General features: G+C 44.4%; 1 protein-coding gene across 1 annotated transcript in view; it reads right to left on the bottom strand.

The window, feature by feature from the left end:
* Positions 1-775: 775 nt before the first annotated feature.
* Positions 776-25,467, bottom strand: part of LOC311103178 (rho GTPase-activating protein 5-like) — a 53,852-nt gene continuing 29,160 nt past the window's right edge. The window contains exons 4-7 of the mRNA XM_084144728.1: positions 16,800-16,877; positions 13,275-13,406; positions 2,158-2,263; positions 776-1,300 (exon numbers count right to left, since the gene is read on the bottom strand). Coding sequence (XP_084000854.1) covers positions 973-1,300; positions 2,158-2,263; positions 13,275-13,406; positions 16,800-16,877 — 644 coding nt within the window. The 3' untranslated portion in view covers positions 776-972. The remainder of the gene's footprint in view (positions 1,301-2,157; positions 2,264-13,274; positions 13,407-16,799; positions 16,878-25,467) is intronic.

The following is a 25,467-nucleotide window of genomic DNA, read 5'->3' as shown; positions in this document are numbered from 1 at the left end:
AGCACCACTGCCGAGACATTTCATCAATTAAACAAAAAACGTAGAAAAGAACAGAACAGAACAAGAGAGACAAAGACTGCTTTGCAATGCGTACATTTCAGAGTTAACGCAGAGATGTGCCATTAGGGTTCTAGTAGTGGGATGCTCCCTTCATAAGCTTCAGGAATTGCATGAGTTCTGCTCCAATAGGAGATAGGAGGCCAGGCAGTCTGTCTGTTTTATGTCCCGGTCTGGTGCAGTGCAGCATCAGTCCTCTCCCTCCCAAACAGTGCGAGGCGTTGGGAGTAGGTAGAGAGACAAAGCCTGCAAACTTTCACTGTCTTTCTGTCCCTCAAACCCTTGAGATAAAAATTTAAATCATACTGGTAAAAATACTAGAATCCATCATCATCATCATCATCATCATCATCACCAAATCATACAAAAATAAACAAGCAGAAGAATATCTACGCTGGTAGAAGTATCATAACAGATCGTGCATCATGTAACGTCAAGTTCACTTGAATGAATAAAGAGTTTTAGACAGTCAGTCTTTTTTTCTTTCTAAAAAAAAAAAAAAAAAACTAGTATAAATATATTTTCCTTATATTTTGCGAGGTGTTGTAGAATTTAGCAAATACTTTTCGCATCGCATGTTTTTGTCCCCCTTCTGGAGGCATACAGCGTCTTTATGACTGTGTTCATCATGAGAGCTATGGGAGGACAGTCAGTTCTGTCTGAAACAGGGTAAAGGTATGGCACTGAATGAAGACAAATGCTTTTGTTTTGTTGTTTTGTGTTACTGGGGGATAGCTCGACGAGTCAGTCACCCTGAATCCAGTCAGTCAACCAGAAAGGGGAGCAGAGAACAAAGTTGGTCATTTAGTAATGTTGTTTTTTTTGTTTTGCGTTCAGAGGGACTCCAAAGGGAGGACACATCACATCACCCTATGCCACCCCACCACGCAGCGTAACTCCCAGCCCAGGGGGGGTCTATATGAGTGGGTCAGGCTGCAGGGACATACTATGCTGAATCTGCTGGGGCTGAAGAGGAGGGGGCAGCTGTAGGGGCCTCAGGGCCTCCACCATGCTGTGACAGTGGTGGGGTGGTGGGGTGCTCTCTGTGCTGGAGCTCTCCTGGATGTCTCCGCCGTAGAAGAAGTAGTGGCTCTGGTGGATGAAGGACTCGATGACAGACTGGTTAAGCTTGGTGGTGGAGAGGGTGTCCTTGTTCTCAAAGTCGGGACGCATCAGCGTGGGCCAGAAGCAGATGGATAGATTATCAGCCGTCATCAGGGTGGTCTTACTCTGCTGGCTCACCCTGGGGAAAGACGCAATTTAATTGATTTATTCCAACCATACTTATTTTGTACTTTATTTAGGAATACAGAATCAGGTACCGAATTAAGGGGGTGCAGATAAGTAAAAGAAGTGAATCCTTTGCCCTCAGAACAGCCTCAATTTGTCGGGGCATGGTCTCTACAAGGTTTCGAAAGCATTCCACAGGGATGCTGGCCCATGTTGACTCCATTGCTTCCCACAGTTGTGTCAAGTTGGCTGGATGTCCTTTGGGTGGTGGACCATTCTTGATACACACGGGAAACTGTTGAGTGTGAAAAACCCAGCAGCGTTGCAGTTCTTGATACAAACCGGTGCACCTGGCACCTACTACCATACCCTGTTTAAAGGCACTAAAATATTTTGTCTTGCCCATTCATCCTCTGAATGGCACACATACACAATCCATGTCTCAATTGTCTCAAGGCTTAAAAATCCTTCTTTAACCTGTCTCCTCCCCTTCATCTACACTGATTGATGTGGATTTAACAAGTGACATCAATAAGGGATCATAGCTTTCACCTGGATTCACCTGGTCAGTCTATGTCATGGAAAGAGTAGGTGTTCTTAATGTCTGTATACAAAGTGTATATCACAACGGAAAACAGAATTATGTTCATTTAGCATCTCCCCGTATCACTTTGTTTCAAAACGTTTTCTCCCTATTGAACACGACCCGGTCCAACTACAGGACTGTATGACATGCTTGTTTCTATGACTACTGTCACCTAACAAACATCATGTATACTTTGCAGCTTACTTCAGATTGCACCCATTATCAGTCAGCTGAAGGCCTGTGACTTTTTCTGATCCAGTTAGTTTCACAGCGTTGTCTCTTACCTGTTCAGGTGAGTGATGACGTATTTAAACACCTCGTAATTCACAGCAGGGAACTTCCTCACTATTTCTTTCAGCACTTTGAGTCTTTCTATGTGGTCCACAATTTCTGAAAGGAGGAGGAGAACAGAGAGGAGGAGGAGAACAGAGAGGAGGAGGAGAACAGAGAGGAGGAGGAGGAGGAGGAGGAGGAGAACAGAGAGGAGGAGGAGGAGGAGAACAGAGAGGAGGAGGAGGAGAACAGAAAGGAGGAGGAGAAGGAGAACAGAAAGGAGGAGGAGGAGAACAGAGTTAGCTTTTTACTCATTCCTTCCCTTGGGAGAAGAAGATAAAATGAATGGAATATCACGAAGGCGACGGGGCTGCCAATGACCTCCCACACAACAAACACATTCAAACACTAGCTAGACCTTCAGCAGATACAACACCAGACCACTATGTTGACAGTACTACATGCCAAACTATATAGTCCATGACCCAGACCACCAGATTTAGGCTGTCTGTATCATCTGGGGGCACAATGTCTCTTAGTGATTTTCTTGTCACTCTTTCTCTAATTAATAATAGCATCAATTTGCACTCTTGTCTTGGATGTTTAGGCCTAACTCCACGTAAGATTGCCAAGTAATAACAGACGTATGGACAAACCATGCTTTAGCACATCAACTCTTTCAAGACATTTAACATATCATCAGATATATTTTATCACAGCCTGCCAATTAACTCTGACCACAGTGCTATTGTGGAGGTCACCTGGCTGAGACTACTAGGCTAATCAATAGTTAGAACGTCATCAGAGGAATGTTTGTGCTATGTGTCCCAGAGCAGAGCCCTGTGCACCAAGGCTGGCCCGGACTGAGACTAAGGGTGAATCCCAAATGGCACCCTATTCCCTTTATAGTGCACTACTTTTGACCAAAGTACTACACTACATAGGGAATAGGGTGCTAGTTGGGACGCATCCTGACACTTGGAGGTCCTCGTCCAAACACCTCCACATTACGCTGCTTGCACAATTATAATTTCTGCAGAGCTGCTCCAACCCCTGAGAGACAAGCTCCAGGAGTCTCTCTTTCTCTACCCCTCTCCCTCCCCCTCACTCTCTCCCTCCCCCTCTCTCCCCTTCCTTCCCTCCATCCAGGAGAGTAGAAGGAGACATATTTCTGGGACTTTAATCTGCAGCAGTGAGCCAGAGAGGAGCCCGCTGGCTGGGTTGGTTTCAACAGTGATCAGAAATACATTACTGCAGACCCAGGATCACATGACTCCAGCTAGGAGATCATACAGAAACACCCAGGCTGCTTCCCAAATGGCACCCTATTCCCTATATAGTGCACTACTTTTGACAAGAGCCCTATGGGCCCTGGTAAAAAGTAGTGCACTATATAAGGAAAAGGGTGCCATTTGGGACACAGAAAGAGACAGCCAGGGGGGAAATAATGCAGATGCATGAAAATCGGTTGGCATCCTTGGACAGGAATTTGTCTTTCAGGAAGACGGCTGTGAGCCGAGTGTGATGTGACTTAGAGGTGTGAATTATAACTGGGGTTGGAATATTACTGCAGGCTTGTAGTTCTACAGCAGAAACACAAAGAGAAATGTGTATACATACAGAGAGAATAATGTGTATACATATGGAGAGAGAAGTGTGTATACATATGGAGAGAGAAGTGTGTGTGTATACATACGGAGAGAGAAGTGTGTGTGTATACATACGGAGAGAGAGAAGTGTGTGTATACATATGGAGAGAGAGAAGTGTGTACACATATGGAGAGAGAGAAGTGTGTACACATATGGAGAGAGAGAAGTGTGTACACACAGAGAGAGAGAGAACTGTGTACACATACAGAGAGAAGTGTGTATACATACAGAGAGCGAGAAGTGTGTATACATACAGAGAGAGAAGTGTGTATACATACAGAGAGAGAGAAGTGTGTTTTCACTCAAAATCTCACGATACATGGCCCCATTCATTCTTTCCTTTACACGGATCAGTCGTCCTGGTCCCTTTGCAGAAAAACAGCCCCAAAGCATGATGTTTCCACCCCCATGCTTCACAGTAGGTATGGTGTTCTTTGGATGCAACTCAGCATTCTTTGTCCTCCAAACACGACGAGTTGAGTTTTTACCAAAAAGTTATATTTTGGTTTCATCTGACCATATGACATTCTCCCAATCCTCTTCTGGATCATCCAAATGCACTCTAGCAAACTTCAGACGGGCCTGGACATGTACTGGCTTAAGCAGGGGGACACGTCTCGCACAGCAGGATTTTAGTCCCTGGCGGCGGAGTGTGTTACTGATGGTAGGCTTTGTTACTTTAGTCCCAGCTCTCTGCAGGTCATTCACTAGGTCCCCCCGTGTGGTTCTGGGATTTTTGCTCACCGTTCTTGTGATCATTTTGACCCCACAGGGTGAGATCTTGCGTGGAGCCCCAGATCGAGGGAGATTATCAGTGGTCTTGTATGTCTTCCATTTCCTAAAAATTGCTCCCACAGTTGATTTCTTCAAACCAAGCTGCTTACCTATTGCAGATTCAGTCTTCCCAGCCTGGTGCAGGTCTACAATTTTGTTTCTGGTGTCCTTTGACAGCTCTTTGGTCTTGGCCATAGTGGAGTTTGGAGTGTGACTGTTTGAGGTTGTGGACAGGTGTCTTTTATACTGATAACAAGTTCAAACAGGTGCCATTAATACAGGTAACGAGTGGAGGACAGAGGAGCCTCTTAAAGAAGAAGTTACAGGTCTGTGAGAGCCTGAAATCTTGCTTGTTTGTAGGTGACCAAATACTTATTTTCCACCATAATTTGCAAATAAATTAATTAAAAATCCTACAATGTGATTTTCTAGAGAAAAAAAATGTCAATTTGTCTGTCATAGTTGACGTGTACCTATGATGAAAATTACAGGCCTCTCTCATCTTTTTAAGTGGGAGAACTTGCACAATTGGTGGCTGACTAAATACTTTTTTCCCCCACTGTACATACAGAGAGAGAGAAGTGTGTATACATACAAAGAAAGAGAAGTGTGTATACATACAGAGAGAGACGTGTATACATACAGAGAGAGATAAGTTTGTACACATACAGAGAGAGATACGTTTGTACACATACAGAGAGAGAGAAGTGTGTACACATACAGAGAGAGAAGTGTGTATACATACAGAGAGAGAAGTGTGTATACATACAGAGAGAGAGAGAGAGAGAAGTGGGTATACATACAGAGAGAGAGAGAAGTGTGTATACATACAGAGAGAGAAGTGTGTACACATACAGAGGGAGAAGTGTGTATACATACAGAGAGAGAGAAGTGTGTACACATACAGAGAGAGAGAAGTGTGTATACATACAGAGAGAGAGAAGTGTGTACACATACAGAGAGCGAGAGAAGTGTGTATACATACAGAGAGAGAGAGAAGTGGGTATACATACAGAGAGAGAGAGAAGTGTGTATACATACATACAGAGAGAGAGAGAAGTGTGTATACATACAAAGAGAGAGAGAAGTGTGTATACATACAGAGAGAGAAGTGTGTACACATACAGAGATAGAAGTGTGTACACATACAGAGAGAGAGAAGTGTGTACACATACAGAGAGAGAGAAGTGTGTACACATACAGAGAGAGAAGTGTGTATACATACAGAGAGAGAGAGAGAGAGAGAGAAGTGGGTATACATACAGAGAGAGAGAGAAGTGTGTATACATACAGAGAGAGAAGTGTGTACACATACAGAGAGAGAAGTGTGTACACATACAGAGAGAGAAGTGTGTATACATACAGAGAGAGAGAAGTGTGTATACATACAAAGAGAGAGAGAAGTGTGTACACATACAGAGAGAGAAGTGTGTACACATACAGAGAGAGAAGTGTGTACACATACAGAGAGAGAGAAGTGTGTATACATACAGAGAGAGAGAAGTGTGTACACATACAGAGAGAGAAGTGTGTATACATACAGAGAGAGAGAGAGAGAGAGAGAGAGAGAGAAGTGGGTATACATACAGAGAGAGAGAGAAGTGTGTATACATACAGAGAGAGAAGTGTGTACACATACAGAGAGAGAGAAGTGTGTACACATACAGAGAGAGAGAAGTGTGTACACATACAGAGAGAGAAGTGTGTACACATACAGAGAGAGAAGTGTGTACACATACAGAGAGAGAAGTGTGTACACATACAGAGAGAGAAGTGTGTATACATACAGAGAGAGAGAAGTGTGTATACATACAGAGAGAGATAAGTGTGTATACATACAGAGAGAGAAGTGTGTATACATACAGAGAGAGAGGTGTGTATACATACAGAGAGAGATAAGTGTGTATACATACAGAGAGAGAAGTGTGTATACATACAGAGAGAGAAGTGTGTATACATACAGAGAGAGAGAAGTGTGTACACATACAGAGAGAGATAAGTGTGTACACATACAGAGAGAGAGAAGTGTGTACACATACAGAGAGAGAGAAGTGTGTACACATACAGAGAGAGAGAAGTGTGTATACATACAGAGAGAAGTGTATACATACAGAGAGAGAGAAGTGTGTACACATACAGAGAGAGAGAAGTGTGTATACATACAGAGAGAGAAGTGTGTATACATACAGAGAGAGAGAGAAGTGTGTATACATACAGAGAGAGAAGTGTATACACATACAGAGGGAGAAGTGTGTATACATACAGAGAGAGAGAGAAGTGTGTACACATACAGAGAGAGAAGTGTGTATACATACAGAGAGAGAAGTGTGTATACATACAGAGAGAGAAGTGTGTATACATACAGAGAGAGAAGCGTATACACATACAGAGAGAGAAGTGTGTGTACATACAGAGAGAGAAGTGTGTATACATACAGAGAGAGAGAAGTGTGTACACATACAGAGAGAGAAGTGTGTACACATACAGAGAGAGAAGTGTGTACACATACAGAGAGAGAGAAGTGTGTATACATACAGAGAGAGAAGTGTGTATACATACAGAGAGAGATAAGTGTGTACACATACAGAGAGAGAAGTGTGTACACATACAGAGAGAGAAGTGTGTACACATACAGAGAGAGAGAAGTGTGTACACATACAGAGAGAGAAGTGTGTATACATACAGAGAGAGAAGTGTGTACACATACAGAGAGAGAAGTGTGTACACATACAGAGAGAGAGAAGTGTGTACACATACAGAGAGAGAAGTGTGTATACATACAGAGAGAGAGAAGTGTGTATACATACAGAGAGAGAGAAGTGTGTATACATACAGAGAGAGAGAAGTGTGGATACATACAGAGAGAGAAGTGTGTACACATACAGAGAGAGAAGTGTGTATACATACAGAGAGAGAGGTGTGTATACATACAGAGAGAGAGAAGTGTGTATACATACAGAGAGAGAAGTGTGTATACATACAGAGAGAGAGAAGTGTGTATACATACAGAGAGAGGTGTGTACACATACAGAGAGAGAGAAGTGTATATACATACAGAGAGAGAAGTGTGTATACATACAGAGAGAGAAGTGTGTATACATACAGAGAGAGAAGTGTATACAAACAGAGAGAGAGAAGTGTGTATACATACAGAGAGAGAAGTGTATACACATACAGAGGGATAAGTGTGTATACATACAGAGTGAGAGAGAAGTGTGTACACATACAGAGAGAGAAGTGTGTATACATACAGAGAGAGAAGTGTGTATACATACAGAGAGAGAAGTGTGTACACATACAGAGAGAGAGAAGTGTGTATACATACAGAGAGAGACGTGTGTATACATACAGAGAGAGATAAGTGTGTATACATACAGAGAGAGAAGTGTGTATACATACAGAGAGAGAGAAGTGTGTATACATACAGAGAGAGAAGTGTGTATACATACAGAGAGAGAAGTGTGTACACATACAGAGAGAGAGAAGTGTGTATACATACAGAGAGAGAAGTGTGTATACATACAGAGAGAGAGAAGTGTGTATACATACAGAGAGAGAAGTGTGTATACATACACAGAGAGAGAAGTGTGTATACATACAGAGAGAGAAGTGTGTATACATACAGAGAGAGAGAAGTGTGTACACATACAGAGAGAGAGAAGTGTATACACATACAGAGAGAGAGAAGTGTGTATACATACAGAGAGAGAGAAGTGTGTATACATACAGAGAGAGAAGTGTGTATACATACAGAGAGAGAAGTGTGTATACATACAGAGAGAGAAGTGTGTATACATACAGAGAGAGAAGTGTGTATACATACAGAGAGAGAAGTGTGTATACATACAGAGAGAGAAGTGTGTATACATACAGAGAGAGAAGTGTGTATACATACAGAGAGAGAAGTGTGTATACATACAGAGAGAGAAGTGTGTATACATACAGAGAGAGAAGTGTGTATACATACAGAGAGAGAAGTGTGTATACATACAGAGAGAGAAGTGTGTATACATACAGAGAGAGAAGTGTGTATACATACAGAGAGAGAAGTGTGTATACATACAGAGAGAGAAGTGTGTACACATACAGAGATAGAAGTGTATACACATACAGAGAGAGAGAAGTGTGTATACATACAGAGAGAGAAGTGTGTACACATACAGAGAGAGAAGTGTGTATACATACAGAGAGAGAGAAGTGTGTACACATACAGAGAGAGAAGTGTGTATACATACAGAGAGAGAGAAGTGTGTATACATACAGAGAGAGAGAAGTGTGTACACATACAGAGAGAGAAGTGTGTATACATACAGAGAGAGAAGTGTGTACACATACAGAGAGAGAAGTGTGTATACATACAGAGAGAGAGAAGTGTGTATACATACAGAGAGAGAGAAGTGTGTATACATACAGAGAGAGAGAAGTGTGTATACATACAGAGAGAGAAGTGTGTACACATACAGAGAGAGAGAAGTGTGTATACATACAGAGAGAGAGAAGTGTGTATACATACAGAGAGAGAGAAGTGTGTATACATACAGAGAGAGAGAAGTGTGTATACATACAGAGAGAGAGAAGTGTGTATACATACAGAGAGAGAGAAGTGTGTATACATACAGAGAGAGAGAAGTGTGTATACATACAGAGAGAGAAGTGTGTATACATACAGAGAGAGAGAAGTGTGTATACATACAGAGAGAGAGAAGTGTGTACACATACAGAGAGAGAGAAGTGTGTATACATACAGAGAGAGAAGTGTGTATACATACAGAGAGAGAGAAGTGTGTATACATACAGAGAGAGAGAAGTGTGTATACATACAGAGAGAGAGAAGTGTGTATACATACAGAGAGAGAGAAGTGTGTACACATACAGAGAGAGAGAAGTGTGTATACATACAGAGAGAGAGAAGTGTGTACACATACAGAGAGAGGGAGAGGTTTGTACTGACAGGAAAGGGCGAGTATCTCATGTTATTCCCCTCTTGCTTTCCTTCCAGCTGACTTCATGAGAGGAGAAGGTGACTGACTGGCTGGTACTAAGGGAGGCACTATGAGGGGCATGGAGGAAACAGCACCCTCTCACCAAGTAGCCTACTAGAGGCACTGTGTTTCCTACCCCTGATACCAGTTTTGCCCTTTCATTATTTTCCTAACAGGGCGCAAAGGCTTGTTCAAGCAAAATGTGTAACTAAAGCCAAAAGCTTTTAGATGGGGGGAGGAGGGAGCAAAGCTAATCCTAATATATATACAGTATATATATGGTAGATATACAATGGAAGGAGAAACAATGCCTGTAACAATACAACTCAACATAGAGCAGACAAGCCAAGGGGTAATAATAACATTCTTTCACATCTGCTTGCAGTTAAACACTGTGGAATATAGCACCATCACCCTTCCTGGCATACATCCAACATCATGAATATTTGCCACATTCTACTAGCTAAAGAACACTTGAGGTGAAAACAAGAACAGACTGCACCTGAAATGTGATAGTAAAATAGGGCTGTCCCCAACAAAAAAAAATCTTGGTCGACCAAGAGTTGTCTGTTCTTTCGACCAATCGATTGGTCAAAATTTTTAAATGTGTATTTTTCCATATATTGACACATCCTATGTGTTTTAATCAAATCAACTATATTCACTGAGCTTGTCTGATGCTTTATGCACACTGTTTGATTAAATAATTAAGACACACAAATTACTAGAGGGAGTCCGACCAGCAATTGATTTGATTGTGCCGGCCCTGGCTTAGACTTGCTGCGCTGTTAAAAAGAAAAGACAGCGAGTGACTGTGACTAGCACCCGTTGTCTCTCTCTCCTCCCTGCTGCAGCGACCACCACAGAACATCAAAGTGTTTATCGAGCTGTCCGTGTTGCTGAAGCTGCAACATAATTACAGCCATTTCTGACTGAAAGGTTCTGTTACCGAAATCCCTCATTTGTTTAGGAAAAACATTCCCTATTCCCTCAACCCTTGCTCTCTTTACGTGACACATGTATGCATCGGATATGTCAGATATGTGTAATACATTTGACTAGTTGTGGAAAATACTGGAGATCAAGAAGCCGGCCGCGACCGGGAGACTCATGGGCGGCGCACAATTGGCCCAGCGTCGTCCAGGGTAGGGGAGGGAATGGCCGGCAGGGATGTAGCTCAGTTGATAGAGCATGGCGTTTGCAACGCCAGGGTTGTGGGTTCGTTTCCCACGGGGGGCCAGTATAAAAAAAATATGTATTCACTAACTGTAAGTCGCTCTGGATAAGAGCGTCTGCTAAATGACTAAAATGTAATGTAATTGTAAGGTAAGGAGCAAGCGCTGCATTCATATTATGTGTGCCAAACAGGTGCTGTAATTTTTCTGAGACTGGTGTTTTGCGGGTACTATTTAATGAAGCTGCCAGTTGACGACCTGTGAGGCGTCTGTTTCTCAAACTAGACACTCTAATGTATTTGTCCTCTTGCTCAGTTGTGCACCGGGGCCTCCCACTCCTCTTTCTGGTTAGAGCCAGTTTGCGCTGTTCTGTGAAGGGAGTAGTACACAGCGTTGTACGAGATCTTCTGTTTCTTGGCAATTTCTCTCATGGAATAGCCTTCATTTCTCAGAACAAGAATAGACTGACGAGTTTCAGAAGAAAGTTCTTTGTTTCTGGCCATGTTGAGCCTGTAATCGAACCCACAATTGCTGATGCTCCAGATACTCAACTAGTCTCAAGAAGGCCAGTTTTATTGCTTCTTTAATCAGCACAACAGTTTTCAGCTGCGCTAACATAATAGCAAAAAGGTTTTCGAATGATCAATTAGCCTTTTAAAATGATAAACTTGGATTAGCAAACACAACGTGCCATTGAAACACAGGACTGATGGTTGCTGATAATGGGCCTCTGCATGCCTATGTAGATATTCCATAAAAAATCTGCCGTTTCCAGCTACAATAGCCATTTACAACATTAACAATGTCTACACTGTATTTCTGATCAATTTGATGTTATTTTAATGGACAAAACAATTGCTTTTCTTTTGAAAACAAGGACATTTCTAAGTGACCCCAAACTTTTGAACGGTAGTGTATATTTGTGTTTTTTTAGCAAACATTTCCAAAAACCTGTTTTTGTTTTGTCATTATGGGGTATTGTGTGTAGATTGATGAGTGAAAAAAATTATTTAATCAATTTTAGAATAAAGCTGTAACGTAACAAAATGTGGGAAAATTCAAGGGGTCTGAATACTTTCCGAATGCACTGTAAGTATTGAAATATAGGCCTAAGTAAGTTACGGTATTAAGACTAAACAGGATGCTCTCTTAGGCCTACAGCTCAATGGCGGTTATAAAAGGCTGCTATACTAAGCCTACTAATGATAATGATAATCATAATAATAATAATAACAATAATAACAATAAGGAGATTACGAAAAAGGAGAGTTATTGTTATTATTATTTTTGGGACAATTTGGAACAGTGTAAACAACACTAAATAAATTATAAATAATACCAGAGAGGCTGTTCTAACGAAAAAATTCATTTTTTACAGTAAAGCAAAAAACTGCAGAATTTGTGAAATTGTTTACTTGACATGTGGTTGCGTGAGGCTTGGTGCTCATGGAACCAGTAGGCTATTAAACAAACACTCAAACAGGCAACAGAAGCAGGATCTGTCTTATTTCTGTAGATATATTGATTATTTATAAAGCCAGGCACATTGAACAGTTAGGCTATTGATTATAGACCTAATTAAGTTGGGGTTTCTGCTCTCCTCACTTTCCTTAGACAATAAGGCGAGGGCTGTTTTCTCATCTCCTCATTCTGCTGCTGCCTCCGCCACATTGTTCTCAACACCAATATGCTGGTTAACTTTGCTATTATGCACATAGCAACATGGTCTAGGAAAGGTGCCAATTCAACACCGCACTGATGTGTTTCAGAACCGCGAACAGCGACCGCTATCCAACGCGGGAGAAAGCGCATTTGTTATAAAATAATATTATTTTTATTAGTGTTGCACCATTGTTCTTATGTAATATAACCATATAGAATTTCAGTAGCACGTCTTAGATTGATGGACTGTGCCATCCCCACGGCCTCCACAATGGATCAGTCCATTCAGACAGGCGCCAATCATACAGGTACACCATTCATTTTATTTTATATTTTGTTTGCTACTGCTCGACTAAAGAAATCTCGGTCGACCAACAGCATATCGACTAAACAATCGACCAGTCGACTAAATGAGGTCAGCCCTACAGTAAAATAAATGACACAGAAATGAACCGAGCAGGAAAAGAAGAAGGACAGACTATTTACCATCTATTTAGCAGTACTTTGGAGAGAGAGAGAGGGAGAGAGAGAGAGAGAGAGAGAACTGGTTGAACTCCTCTTCTCTAGCTGCTGGGTGTGATTTTAGGGGGGAGGGCTGAGGCGCTGGGTGTCAACCCTCCCCACAGCTAGTAGTTAGTGAGTTAGGACACTGGCCTCTACAGACCAGACATGGGTTGATATAAGATTTGTTTTCTTTCAAAAGCATTTCATTGAGCCTGCCTGAGAGTGCCAGATGGGCAGGGTTTGCACTGCCACTGTTGGGAGTATTGCACTAGGCAAGCTTAACCAAGCATAGCTAAAAGCATTTGAAAGAGACACAATACTATCTGAACCCAGGTCAGCCCTCCAGAGCATGTGTAGCTAACAGTACAGTATAGTACTCACTGGCTGCCTCCACCAGCTCTGGGTGCAGGGTGTAGGGGATGAGAGGGTCAGGTAGGTCAGCGAAAAAGGCCTTCAGAGCCCCCGCCACAGCATTCACAGCCACATCCATCACTATCAGGTCCATACTGTGGTCTGCAGGGAGCGAGAGGGGGACATGGTTAGATTGGAGGGGGGGGAGAGAGGGGAGGAGAGTAAGAGGGATGAGGGAGAGAGGGGAGAGAGTAAGAGGGAGGAGGGAGAGAGGGGAGAGAGTAAGAGGGATGAGGGAGAGAGGGGTGAGAGTAAGAGGGAGGAGGGAGAGAGGGGAGAGAGTAAGAGGGAGGAGGGAGAGAGAGGTGAGAGTAAGAGGGAGGAGGGAGAGAGGGGTGAGAGTAAGAGGGAGGAGGGAGAGAGGGGTGAGAGTAAGAGGGAGGAGGGAGAGAGGGGTGAGAGTAAGAGGGAGGAGGGAGAGAGGGGTGAGAGTAAGAGGGAGGAGGGAGAGAGGGGTGAGAGTAAGAGGGAGGAGGGAGAGAGGGGAGAGAGTAAGAGGGAGGAGGGAGAGAGGGGTGAGAGTAAGAGGGAGGAGGGAGAGAGGGGTGAGAGTAAGAGGGAGGAGGGAGAGAGGGGTGAGAGTAAGAGGGAGGAGGGAGAGAGGGGTGAGAGTAAGAGGGAGGAGGGAGAGAGGGGAGAGAGTAAGAGGGAGGAGGGAGAGAGGGGTGAGAGTAAGAGGGAGGAGGGAGAGAGGGGAGAGAGTAAGAGGGAGGAGGGAGAGAGGGGAGAGAGTAAGAGGGAGGAGGGAGAGAGGGGAGAGAGTAAGAGGGAGGAGGGAGAGAGGGGTGAGAGTAAGAGGGAGGAGGGAGAGAGGGGTGAGAGTAAGAGGGAGGAGGGAGAGAGGGGAGAGAGTAAGAGGGAGGAGGGAGAGAGGGGAGAGAGTAAGAGGGAGGAGGGAGAGAGGGGTGAGAGTAAGAGGGAGGAGGGAGAGAGGGGTGAGAGTAAGAGGGATGAGGGAGAGAGGGGAGAGAGTAAGAGGGAGGAGGGAGAGAGGGGAGAGAGTAAGAGGGAGGAGGGAGAGAGGGGAGAGAGTAAGAGGGAGGAGGGAGAGAGGGGAGAGAGTAAGAGGGAGGAGGGAGAGAGGGGAGAGAGTAAGAGGGAGGAGGGAGAGAGGGGTGAGAGTAAGAGGGAGGAGGGAGAGAGGGGTGAGAGTAAGAGGGAGGAGGGAGAGAGGGGTGAGAGTAAGAGGGAGGAGGGAGAGAGGGGTGAGAGTAAGAGGGAGGAGGGAGAGAGGGGTGAGAGTAAGAGGGAGGAGGGAGAGAGGGGTGAGAGTAAGAGGGAGGAGGGAGAGAGGGGAGAGAGTAAGAGGGAGGAGGGAGAGAGGGGTGAGAGTAAGAGGGAGGAGGGAGAGAGGGGTGAGAGTAAGAGGGAGGAGGGAGAGAGGGGAGAGAGTAAGAGGGAGGAGGGAGAGAGGGGTGAGAGTAAGAGGGAGGAGGGAGAGAGGGGAGAGAGTAAGAGGGAGGAGGGAGAGAGGGGTGAGAGTAAGAGGGAGGAGGGAGAGAGGGGTGAGAGTAAGAGGGAGGAGGGAGAGAGGGGTGAGAGTAAGAGGGAGGAGGGAGAGAGGGGTGAGAGTAAGAGGGAGGAGGGAGAGAGGGGAGAGAGTAAGAGGGAGGAGGGAGAGAGGGGTGAGAGTAAGAGGGAGGAGGGAGAGAGGGGTGAGAGTAAGAGGGAGGAGGGAGAGAGGGGAGAGAGTAAGAGGGAGGAGGGAGAGAGGGGTGAGAGTAAGAGGGAGGAGGGAGAGAGGGGAGAGAGTAAGAGGGAGGAGGGAGAGAGGGGTGAGAGTAAGAGGGAGGAGGGAGAGAGGGGTGAGAGTAAGAGGGAGGAGGGAGAGAGGGGAGAGAGTAAGAGGGAGGAGGGAGAGAGGGGTGAGAGTAAGAGGGAGGAGGGAGAGAGGGGTGAGAGTAAGAGGGAGGAGGGAGAGAGGGGTGAGAGTAAGAGGGAGGAGGGAGAGAGGGGTGAGAGTAAGAGGGAGGAGGGAGAGAGGGGAGAGAGTAAGAGGGAGGAGGGAGAGAGGGGTGAGAGTAAGAGGGAGGAGGGAGAGAGGGGAGAGAGTAAGAGGGAGGAGGGAGAGAGGGGTGAGAGTAAGAGGGAGGAGGGAGAGAGGGGTGAGAGTAAGAGGGAGTTAGAGAAGGAGAGCGGGTGAGAGTAAGAGGGAGGAGGGAGAGAGGGGTGAGAGTAAGAGGGAGGAGGGAGAAAGGGGTGAGAGTAAGAGGGAGGAGAGAGAGAGGGGAGAGAGTAAGAGGGAGGAGGGAGAGAGGGGTGAGAGTAAGAGGGAGGAGGGAGAGAGGGGAGAGAGTAAGAGGGAGGAGGGAGAGATGGGTGAGAGTAAGAGGGAGGAGGGAGAGAGGGGTGAGAGTAAGAGGGAGTTAGAGAAGGAGAGCGGGGGAGAGTAAGAGGGAGTTAGAGAAGGAGAGCGGGGGAGAGTAAGAGGGAGTTAGAGAAGGAGAGCGGGGGAGAGTAAGAGGGAGAGAGAGTGGTGAGAGAGTAAGATAAAGAGAGGTGAGAGGAGGAAGATGCTGAGAGAGAGAGAAGGAGCTAGTGGGAGCAGGACAGGGCCTAAGGTGAACTGACAGCTGTCAGAGTAGATCTTTCTCCCAGAGATAGAAAGGGAAAGAGAGAAAAATGCACTTCATTCCCAAATTCCGGTGGTGAAAGAAGAGAGAGGGAGAGAAGAGCGAGCGAGAAAGATGGGGAAGAGAGAGAGAGAGAAGAGAGGAAGAGAGGGAGGACTAATGGTTCCGGGCCAGCAGGCAGATTGATGCCCATAGTGGCTCTTTTCAGTAAACAGTGTCTCATGGATAGGAAGTCATTTGGCCACTCGATGGAAGGAAGATTTTTCCACCCAGCCCCTTTGCACAGCTCGATGGCTCCCCCCAGGGAAATACAGCCAACCGGTGAGCTTACACAGTAATTCAATTCAAGGCTAAATAAAATAACATAAAATTGATTGCTTGTGTAAGTCAAGCTATACGGCAAATTGGAGTCATTTTGACTTGGTCCGGGCTTATATAGAGACAATATTTATTGCACTACACCGCAAGCAGTATTTATACGTTTTTCAAGCAAGCAAGCGAGGGAAGGATCCATATGCAGCCGAGTGGTGACTATATCAATGTCTAAATCATATTCTAGGACATACCCATCCCTCCCGCATTGGCAGGTTACTACAATCAGCCATCCCCTGTGTGTTATAAGACTCCCATTCACAGTAATTCATATATTATTTGTGTCTGAATTTAAACAATTAGGAGGGAAATTAATAGAGTCCTTGGGAACAGTCATTATTGGTTTTCCCAACCAGTCACTTTCCCTCTCTGACATCTTAATGAACCGGTGTGATTTAACCACCTGTTCAGTTTAGAAAAAAGAGGAGAAAGAACACGGAGCTTTTAAAGACAAGAAGGAAAAAGTGAGCTTGTAAAGAGAAAATACATTTAGAAGAGAAGAGAGGATCGCAAGTAAAATAGTGAGTTGACAGTTGCAGCTGTGTTTTACCTTGATCAAACTGCTTCTGAATATTGTCTTGATCAGTCTTGTTTCCACTCACGCGATACAGGCCCTCTGTTGTAAGTCCTGGAAGAAAAAAGAACAGACATATATTTAGAGCATAAGTACAGGCAGTGCGAATCTACTACTTGACCTGCTATTAACATGGTTTGATTTCCACTGTGAAAAGGGTAGGAGAAGTTTAAAGCCAGTTTTCCATTTTGCAATAATTTCAGATCAGAGAAAAATAAAACACAGACACAGCCACAGTGACATTAAGCATGGCCAGGCCATCTTTTACACACTCTCTCACACACACACACACACACACACACACACACACACACACACACACACACACACACACAGTGTGGAGGAGGTGGAGGAAGAGGCTGTGAGTGTTGAGAGGTAGAGGAAAAACAGGCCCTGGCTCTGGGATACAGTAAGCACTACCTCAACCTAACCTAACCTACTTACAAACCATCCCAATAGCCAGGCCTGTTTAGAATATTATTCTTATTAAACATGATGAGGCATTGTCCTTGCATCATTTAGAGACAGGTTGGTTGGTTGGTTAGCAACAAAACCGACGCATGCGCAAATATGGGGCAAAACAGAAGGGGTTGGCTTAGATTGTTGACATGTAAATTATATTTAGTCTCCAACGTTTATTGTAAACAAGACAATGAATCAAGAACAAGATAAAACTAACTGAAAAGAGCCACTTACGATTCCCCACATGGCAGCTTCTTGTCTTTGTTGCTAGCTATCTGGCCATCCAGAATCACAACAACACACAGCCTTCTGCCCCACTTAAGCGTGCACATGGTTTTCGTGACGTTGTCAGCTACCCTGTCTATACAATCTGAGCTCCCCTCACATTGTCCATAGACAATATATTCATGGTTCATGTTTCTATTCATCATTGCATGACGAGACACAATAGAATCTCTGAACATCTCAGTTGAGGGACACTGACAGACTTCTCCCACCATGTTGACACACACACACACACACACACACACACACACACACACACACACCACACGCAGCAGTGAGCGGCCTAGTGGTTAGCCTAATCAGTTTGCCGGTTGGATGGTTGTCAGTCACACCAGCTGATCTGGGGACAGCGCTTGGGGAGCATCTAACCAGCAAAATAATGCAGGCACAGTGTGTTTGTGGTCGGGGGTGAGCTCTGTCTGTTTGGGCCCGCTGTAATGACAGACTGCAGTGTGTGTGACTTTGCAGCACAGACACAGAGCTGAGCATTTTATAGTGCACACACACACACACACACACACACACACACACACACACACACACACACACACACACACACACACACACACACATACATACACAGTGTGGGACTAGCTAGCTACAGTACACATTCCTGAGATGCTGTAACATGTCAGAGCAGGTCCTCTCTTAGAGCACTGATGTGATGGCACAGTGTGTTTATATAATAGAGATGAATGTAATATATACTGAAGAACAGGGGTACAGGTAGAGATGAATGTAATATATACTGAAGAACAGGGGTACAGGTAGAGATGAATGTAATATATACTGAAGAACAGGGGTACAGGTAGAGATGAATGTAATATATACTGAAGAACAGGGGTACAGGTAGAGATGAATGTAATATATACTGAAGAACAGGGGTACAGGTAGAGATGAATGTAATATATACTGAAGAACAGGGGTACAGGTAGAGATGAATGTAATATATACTGAAGAACAGGGGTAAAGGTAGAGATGAATGTAATATATACTGAAGAACAGGGGTACAGGTAGAGATGAATGTAATATATACTGAAGAACAGGGGTACAGGTAGAGATGAATGTAATATATACTGAAGAACAGAGGTACAGGTAGAAATGAATGTAATATATACTGAAGAACAGGGGTACAGGTAGAGATGAATGTAATATATACTGAAGAACAGGGGTACAGGTAGAGATGAATGTAATATATATGAAGAACAGGGGTACAGGTAGAGATGAATGTAATATATACTGAAGAACAGGGGTACAGGTAGAGATGAATGTAATATATACTGAAGAACAGGGGTACAGGTAGAGATGAATGTAATATATACTGAAGAACAGGGGTACAGGTAGAGATGAATGTAATATATACTGAAGAACAGGGGTACAGGTAGAGATGAATGTAATATATACTGAAGAACAGGGGTACAGGTAGAGATGAATGTAATATATACTGAAGAACAGGGGTACAGGTAGAGATGAATGTAATATATACTGAAGAACAGGGGTACAGGTAGAGATGAATGTAATATATACTGAAGAACAGAGGTACAGGTAGAGATGAATGTAATATATACTGAAGAACAGAGGTACAGGTAGATAAATGGCAGGTGGTAATCCAGGTGAATCACACACTCCCTGTTCTCTATATAGTGCACTACTTTTGATCATTTGGGAAACAACCCTAGCTTAGTTATGAAATGAACAGCAGTGTCTCATGGGAAGGGGAAGCGTACATTTCCTTTCCCAAATGGCCCTTGTGCAATTTGTTTGAAAGTGTGTGTGTGGTGTTAGGCCCCTCCTGACACACAGAAAACACAAGAGCAGCTGCTTTACGAGAGGCACTGGGGAAATTTCCATGGCATGATAAGATAGACATAAGAGCTTCTACTTTTTTAACACTGACTCACTCTTAATGCCATCATTCATGACTTCTGTTCATATTTCCTGTAACCACTATTTCATTAGAAGCCAGTTAAGCTATGTTTCCTGTAACCACTATTTCATTAGAAGCAACTAAAAAGCCATTCAATGTTTGTTAGGGTCTACTCTGAGAAGCGACCGAAGGCACCATACTAAGACAGCGCTAGGGCTAAATACCCCAGTCTAAATACCCCAGTCTAACGACTTACTCTACATACAGACATGCAGGTCACAGCCATAGAATATATCTAGCCTAATCTTGTTCCACTCATTCTATTTCTATGGTCACAGCACCTGTTAGTTCCACCCCACATCATGACTTCTCCGACCGTTGTCATGACATTGCTGAAACAAAACCGTTTATTTTGTGTGTGTGTGTGTGTTGATGCCGATGGGCCGAGGTTTTTGACTGGAAGTGACCCTGCCTGCACTTTAGTCAAATAACTGGGAAGAAGGTTGCAGCCAAAGACATCAAGAACAAAATGAACTCCACTGAGGGAGGGAAGCGCTATAGGGAAGTGATCCGAATTTAGACGTGTTCTACAAGCCGGATGTTCCATTGTCCTCCTCCCTAACTACACATTAACTCAACACCAACTCCACCTCCACCACTACCACTACCACTACCAATACTACTACTCCCATTCTGTCTGTGTCTGGGAGTAAGAGAACTTGATAACGTGATTAGCATCATGTTCTACATATCACTATGCAAAGCTAGCCTGGTCACAGATCTGTTTTTGCCATCTTACCAATGCCAACTCCTATGGTCATTGTCAGGAGCTGGCAGGTGCAAGACAGCACAAACAGATCTGGGACCAGGTTAGTACAGAACATAATCTCTCTTTACAAGTACAACTTCCAGAAATAGTCTAGCAGACAGACCGCAGCTCTAGAATCTTTGCATTTCAAACTCAGACTAAATCTGACCTCCAGCAGTAGATAAACTTCTGATATCCTTTTGGATGGGTGTGACCGGTAGTTCCTCACGACGTCATATCGTCGTAGAAACAGTGGAACAATCCACTAAAGCGTTTAGTTTAACTGCCGGCGGCTGCCTGGATCGTTTTATGACTAACTTTGATCTGCTGCAACAGAAACAATAAAATCCACTAACTGAATAAAAACCTTTTTAAACCTGGCCTCTGCTTGTCATATGATGATAGTACAAAAGGTCAGCAGTTAGCTAGAGTTATCAGATGTACACTACCACTGCTTCCACAATGTTGTTGAACACAAATATATATATAGAGTTTAGGCTTAGATATTGTAGCCTGTAGGCAGTCAGTAATTCCCCTAGTTTAAATTTCAGGCCAAACAACAGTGTGGCCCCTCTGGAATCTAAACTGTAAATTGAAACCAAATAGAAGCCAAACTCTTCTAGGCAACAATGGTATGAGAAATATGCTGTGTTAAACCAGTCAGAGGCAGGGCTGAGCAAATTGGGGTCTTCACTATCACTGCCCACCTTCCCTATCCTCCTGATCTAATGCTATCCTACACCAGCAGCTACAGCAGGCCACAGATTCCCATCCACATTCCACAGGAAAAAGGTTGAAAAAATAAACAGTGTTTTATTAAACCCATTCATCACAAGGCCTCAACTAATTCAGTCAGAGAAATAAAACAAGGAAGCTACTATCACCCAAATGACCTTGACTGTTGTGGTGGTGACTGAACCCAACCACCACAGCCAAATCTACTGCCATTCTCTGGTCGTTTGTAGCTAGTATCTACTCTGTCATCTATCCTACTGAGAGGCCCAGGCTTGGATGCATCCTAAATGGCACCCTATTTCATATATAGTGCACTACTTTTGACCAGGACCAATGGAGCTGGCAGACATAATTACAGTAGTAGCCCATCCTCCAACAGCAGTAACAGTAACTGCGCTGTGTCAAGAGACCAGAGTGTCCTAGCCGACTCATCAATTTCCAGCCTAGTGCGTTAATAATTGTCCTTCCTTGCAGCCCTCTGTGCCCATAAATCATCAGCCCAAGATGGAATGTAGGGGGAGAACTAATCTGTGTCCCAAATGGCACCCTATTCCCTATATAGAGCACTACTTTTGACCACAGCCCTATGGGCCCTGGGCAAACGTAGTACTAGGGCTTTGGTCAAAAGTAGTGCATTTTAAAGGGAATAGGGTGCCATTTGGGACATATCCATACAGTTGGCTTCCAACTTCACTAAAGCCACACTGACTCAATAGCCAGGATCAGCCAGACAATACGCCTTCAACTCCACTAAAGCCACACTGACTCAATATCCAGGACCAGCCAGACAATACGACGCCAGGACAGCGGAGTCACTCACCACCTTCCGGAGACACTTGAAACCCCACCTCTTTAAGGAATACCTGGGATAGGATAAAGTAATCCTTCTACCCCCCCTTACCCCACCCTCTTTAAAAAAATAAATAAAATAAAAAGACATATTGTAAAGTGGTTATCCCACTGGCTATAAGGTGAATGCACCAATTTGTAAGTCGCTCTGGATAAGAGCGTCTGCTAAATGACGTAAATGTAAATGTAAATAAGCCTTCAACTCCACTAAAGCCACACTGACTCAATATCCAGGATCAGCCAGACAATACGCCTTCTAGGACGCTTCTTGTAGGCACAATTAGAACTAAGCGGCCTACCTGGAGTCTTTTTTGATTAAACTAGGCCTTGTTGTCATTCGAGTGAGGTAAGATTGAACAAGATTACCTCATCATTGATTCCCTTATCAAATGTAATTTGGTCTCTACCGTTTGTAGTAAAATGGTCAAATAACCCAGCAGGCCAGGGTTGAAACAATTATAAACTTGGACCACAATCTTGGATAGACAAGACACATGACTGCTCTTCTCCTTGCTGGGGCTGAGTGAGCGCTCCCTGATCCAGTTTGCATCCCATATGGCACCCTATTCCCTATATAGTGCACTACTTATGTCCAGAGCCATTTGGGAGGCAGCACCAGAGTAAAAGAGTGAAGGATGAGCTCATAGACGTCAAGCCCAGTTGCCAGAGTGGAGCAGAGCGCTGTCTGTCTGTCTGTGGACGTAAGGTGTTATCACACAGGAATGTGTACAGCTACAGCAGAGCAGACTTTACAAAAGCAGCTCCACTGGCACTGGAGAAGATTAAGCAGAGGGAGGGATGGAGGGAGGAGAGGAGGCACAGCAGCTCTTATCTGGGGCCTGCAGCACAGTGCTGTCCCTCATGCTGCTACTGCTCCAACTAGAGGAGAGGAGGCAGTCATTATCATCAACTTCTTCTCTCTCCCTCTCTCCCCCATCCTCTCTTCATCTCTCTCACCCTGTCTCCCTTTCTCTCTCCCTCCCTCTCTCTGTTTCTCTCTCCCTCTATCCCTCTACCTCTACTTGTCTCTCTCTCTCTCTCCTCCTCCCTCTTTTTCTCTCTCTCCCTCCCTCTCTCAGTCAGGGATGATACAGGGCTGTCTGGACTGACTCAGCTATACAGGAAACCTGGGCAGAGACTGGCTAAACATGAGAGGAAGGAAGAGAGATGGGTATTGGAATCCATAATGACAAGTTTGGCAACCTGACCATGTTACCTAAGGCCACCACTGACGTACAGTGAACAGGGTAAAGAACTGAGAGAACTGTTGAGCTCCAAGCCTGCCGTCAGTGTCCAATCATCTTCTAGTTGCTATACAGGCTGAGTCATAGGGCTAGTGTCCTATGTAGGGCCGGGTTCTCCAACCCTGTTCCTGGAGAGATACCATCCTGTAGGTTTTCGCTCCAACCCCAGTTGTAACTAACATGATTCAGTTTATCAACCAGCTAATTATTAGCATCAAGTGTGCTAGATTAGGGTTGGAGCGAAAACCTACAGGACGGTAGCTCTCCAGGAACTGGGTTGGGCAGCCCTGATGTAGAGTATAGGGTGCCATTTGGGATTAATGCATAGTCTTTCAATCAACTAAAACCCTTAGTATTAACAGAGCCATAATAACCACAAATTGTCAAGACTGATATTGATGGCAAAATGATCTCTACCACAAAGCCTAATATACAGCTAAGTGTTCATTGAGTTTTCCGGTGGCTTGTTGTGTGTGTGTTGTTGTTGTGATCACTGGAGCTTGTCTAAGGTGTTAGCCTGGGACCAATCCTCAAGTGAGACTATGGTCAGTCAGAGTGTCCGTCCCAAACGGCACCCTATTCCCTACATAGTGCACTACTTTTGATTATGGTCAAAAGTAATGAGTGCACTATGTAGGGAATAGGGTGCCATTTAAGATGTATCCAGTCAGACAGCTCCTGCTCCTCCTGTCACACTGTCACAGACTGTGTAGTGGTGGACATCTGTCCCTCTCTGAGCCACACTGACACAACCACCATCGCATCATTTGATTCAACTAATCTCAAATGTATCATGAATAATTCCCCTAGTTTAAATTTCAGGCCAAACAACAGTGTGGCCCCTCTGGAATCTAAACTGTAAATTGAAACCAAATAGAAGCCAAACTCTTCTAGGCAACAATGGTATGAGAAATATGCTGTGTTAAACCAGTCAGAGGCAGGGCTGAGCAAATTGGGGTCTTCACTATCACTGCCCACCTTCCCTATCCTCCTGATCTAATGCTATCCTACACCAGCAGCTACAGCAGGCCACAGATTCCCATCCACATTCCACAGGAAAAAGGTTGAAAAAATAAACAGTGTTTTATTAAACCCATTCATCACAAGGCCTCAACTAATTCAGTCAGAGAAATAAAACAAGGAAGCTACTATCACCCAAATGACCTTGACTGTTGTGGTGGTGACTGAACCCAACCACCACAGCCAAATCTACTGCCATTCTCTGGTCGTTTGTAGCTAGTATCTACTCTGTCATCTATCCTACTGAGAGGCCCAGGCTTGGATGCATCCTAAATGGCACCCTATTTCATATATAGTGCACTACTTTTGACCAGGACCAATGGAGCTGGCAGACATAATTACAGTAGTAGCCCATCCTCCAACAGCAGTAACAGTAACTGCGCTGTGTCAAGAGACCAGAGTGTCCTAGCCGACTCATCAATTTCCAGCCTAGTGCGTTAATAATTGTCCTTCCTTGCAGCCCTCTGTGCCCATAAATCATCAGCCCAAGATGGAATGTAGGGGGAGAACTAATCTGTGTCCCAAATGGCACCCTATTCCCTATATAGAGCACTACTTTTGACCACAGCCCTATGGGCCCTGGGCAAACGTAGTACTAGGGCTTTGGTCAAAAGTAGTGCATTTTAAAGGGAATAGGGTGCCATTTGGGACATATCCATACAGTTGGCTTCCAACTTCACTAAAGCCACACTGACTCAATAGCCAGGATCAGCCAGACAATACGCCTTCAACTCCACTAAAGCCACACTGACTCAATATCCAGGACCAGCCAGACAATACGACGCCAGGACAGCGGAGTCACTCACCACCTTCCGGAGACACTTGAAACCCCACCTCTTTAAGGAATACCTGGGATAGGATAAAGTAATCCTTCTACCCCCCCTTACCCCACCCTCTTTAAAAAAATAAATAAAATAAAAAGACATATTGTAAAGTGGTTATCCCACTGGCTATAAGGTGAATGCACCAATTTGTAAGTCGCTCTGGATAAGAGCGTCTGCTAAATGACGTAAATGTAAATGTAAATAAGCCTTCAACTCCACTAAAGCCACACTGACTCAATATCCAGGATCAGCCAGACAATACGCCTTCTAGGACGCTTCTTGTAGGCACAATTAGAACTAAGCGGCCTACCTGGAGTCTTTTTTGATTAAACTAGGCCTTGTTGTCATTCGAGTGAGGTAAGATTGAACAAGATTACCTCATCATTGATTCCCTTATCAAATGTAATTTGGTCTCTACCGTTTGTAGTAAAATGGTCAAATAACCCAGCAGGCCAGGGTTGAAACAATTATAAACTTGGACCACAATCTTGGATAGACAAGACACATGACTGCTCTTCTCCTTGCTGGGGCTGAGTGAGCGCTCCCTGAT

Source organism: Coregonus lavaretus (genome assembly GCF_964263955.1).
Source record: "Coregonus lavaretus genome assembly, chromosome: 27".
NCBI classification, from domain to species: Eukaryota; Metazoa; Chordata; class Actinopteri; order Salmoniformes; family Salmonidae; genus Coregonus; species Coregonus lavaretus.
Note: the sequence above shows the minus strand (reverse complement) of the source record. Positions and strands in the feature narration are given on the sequence as shown.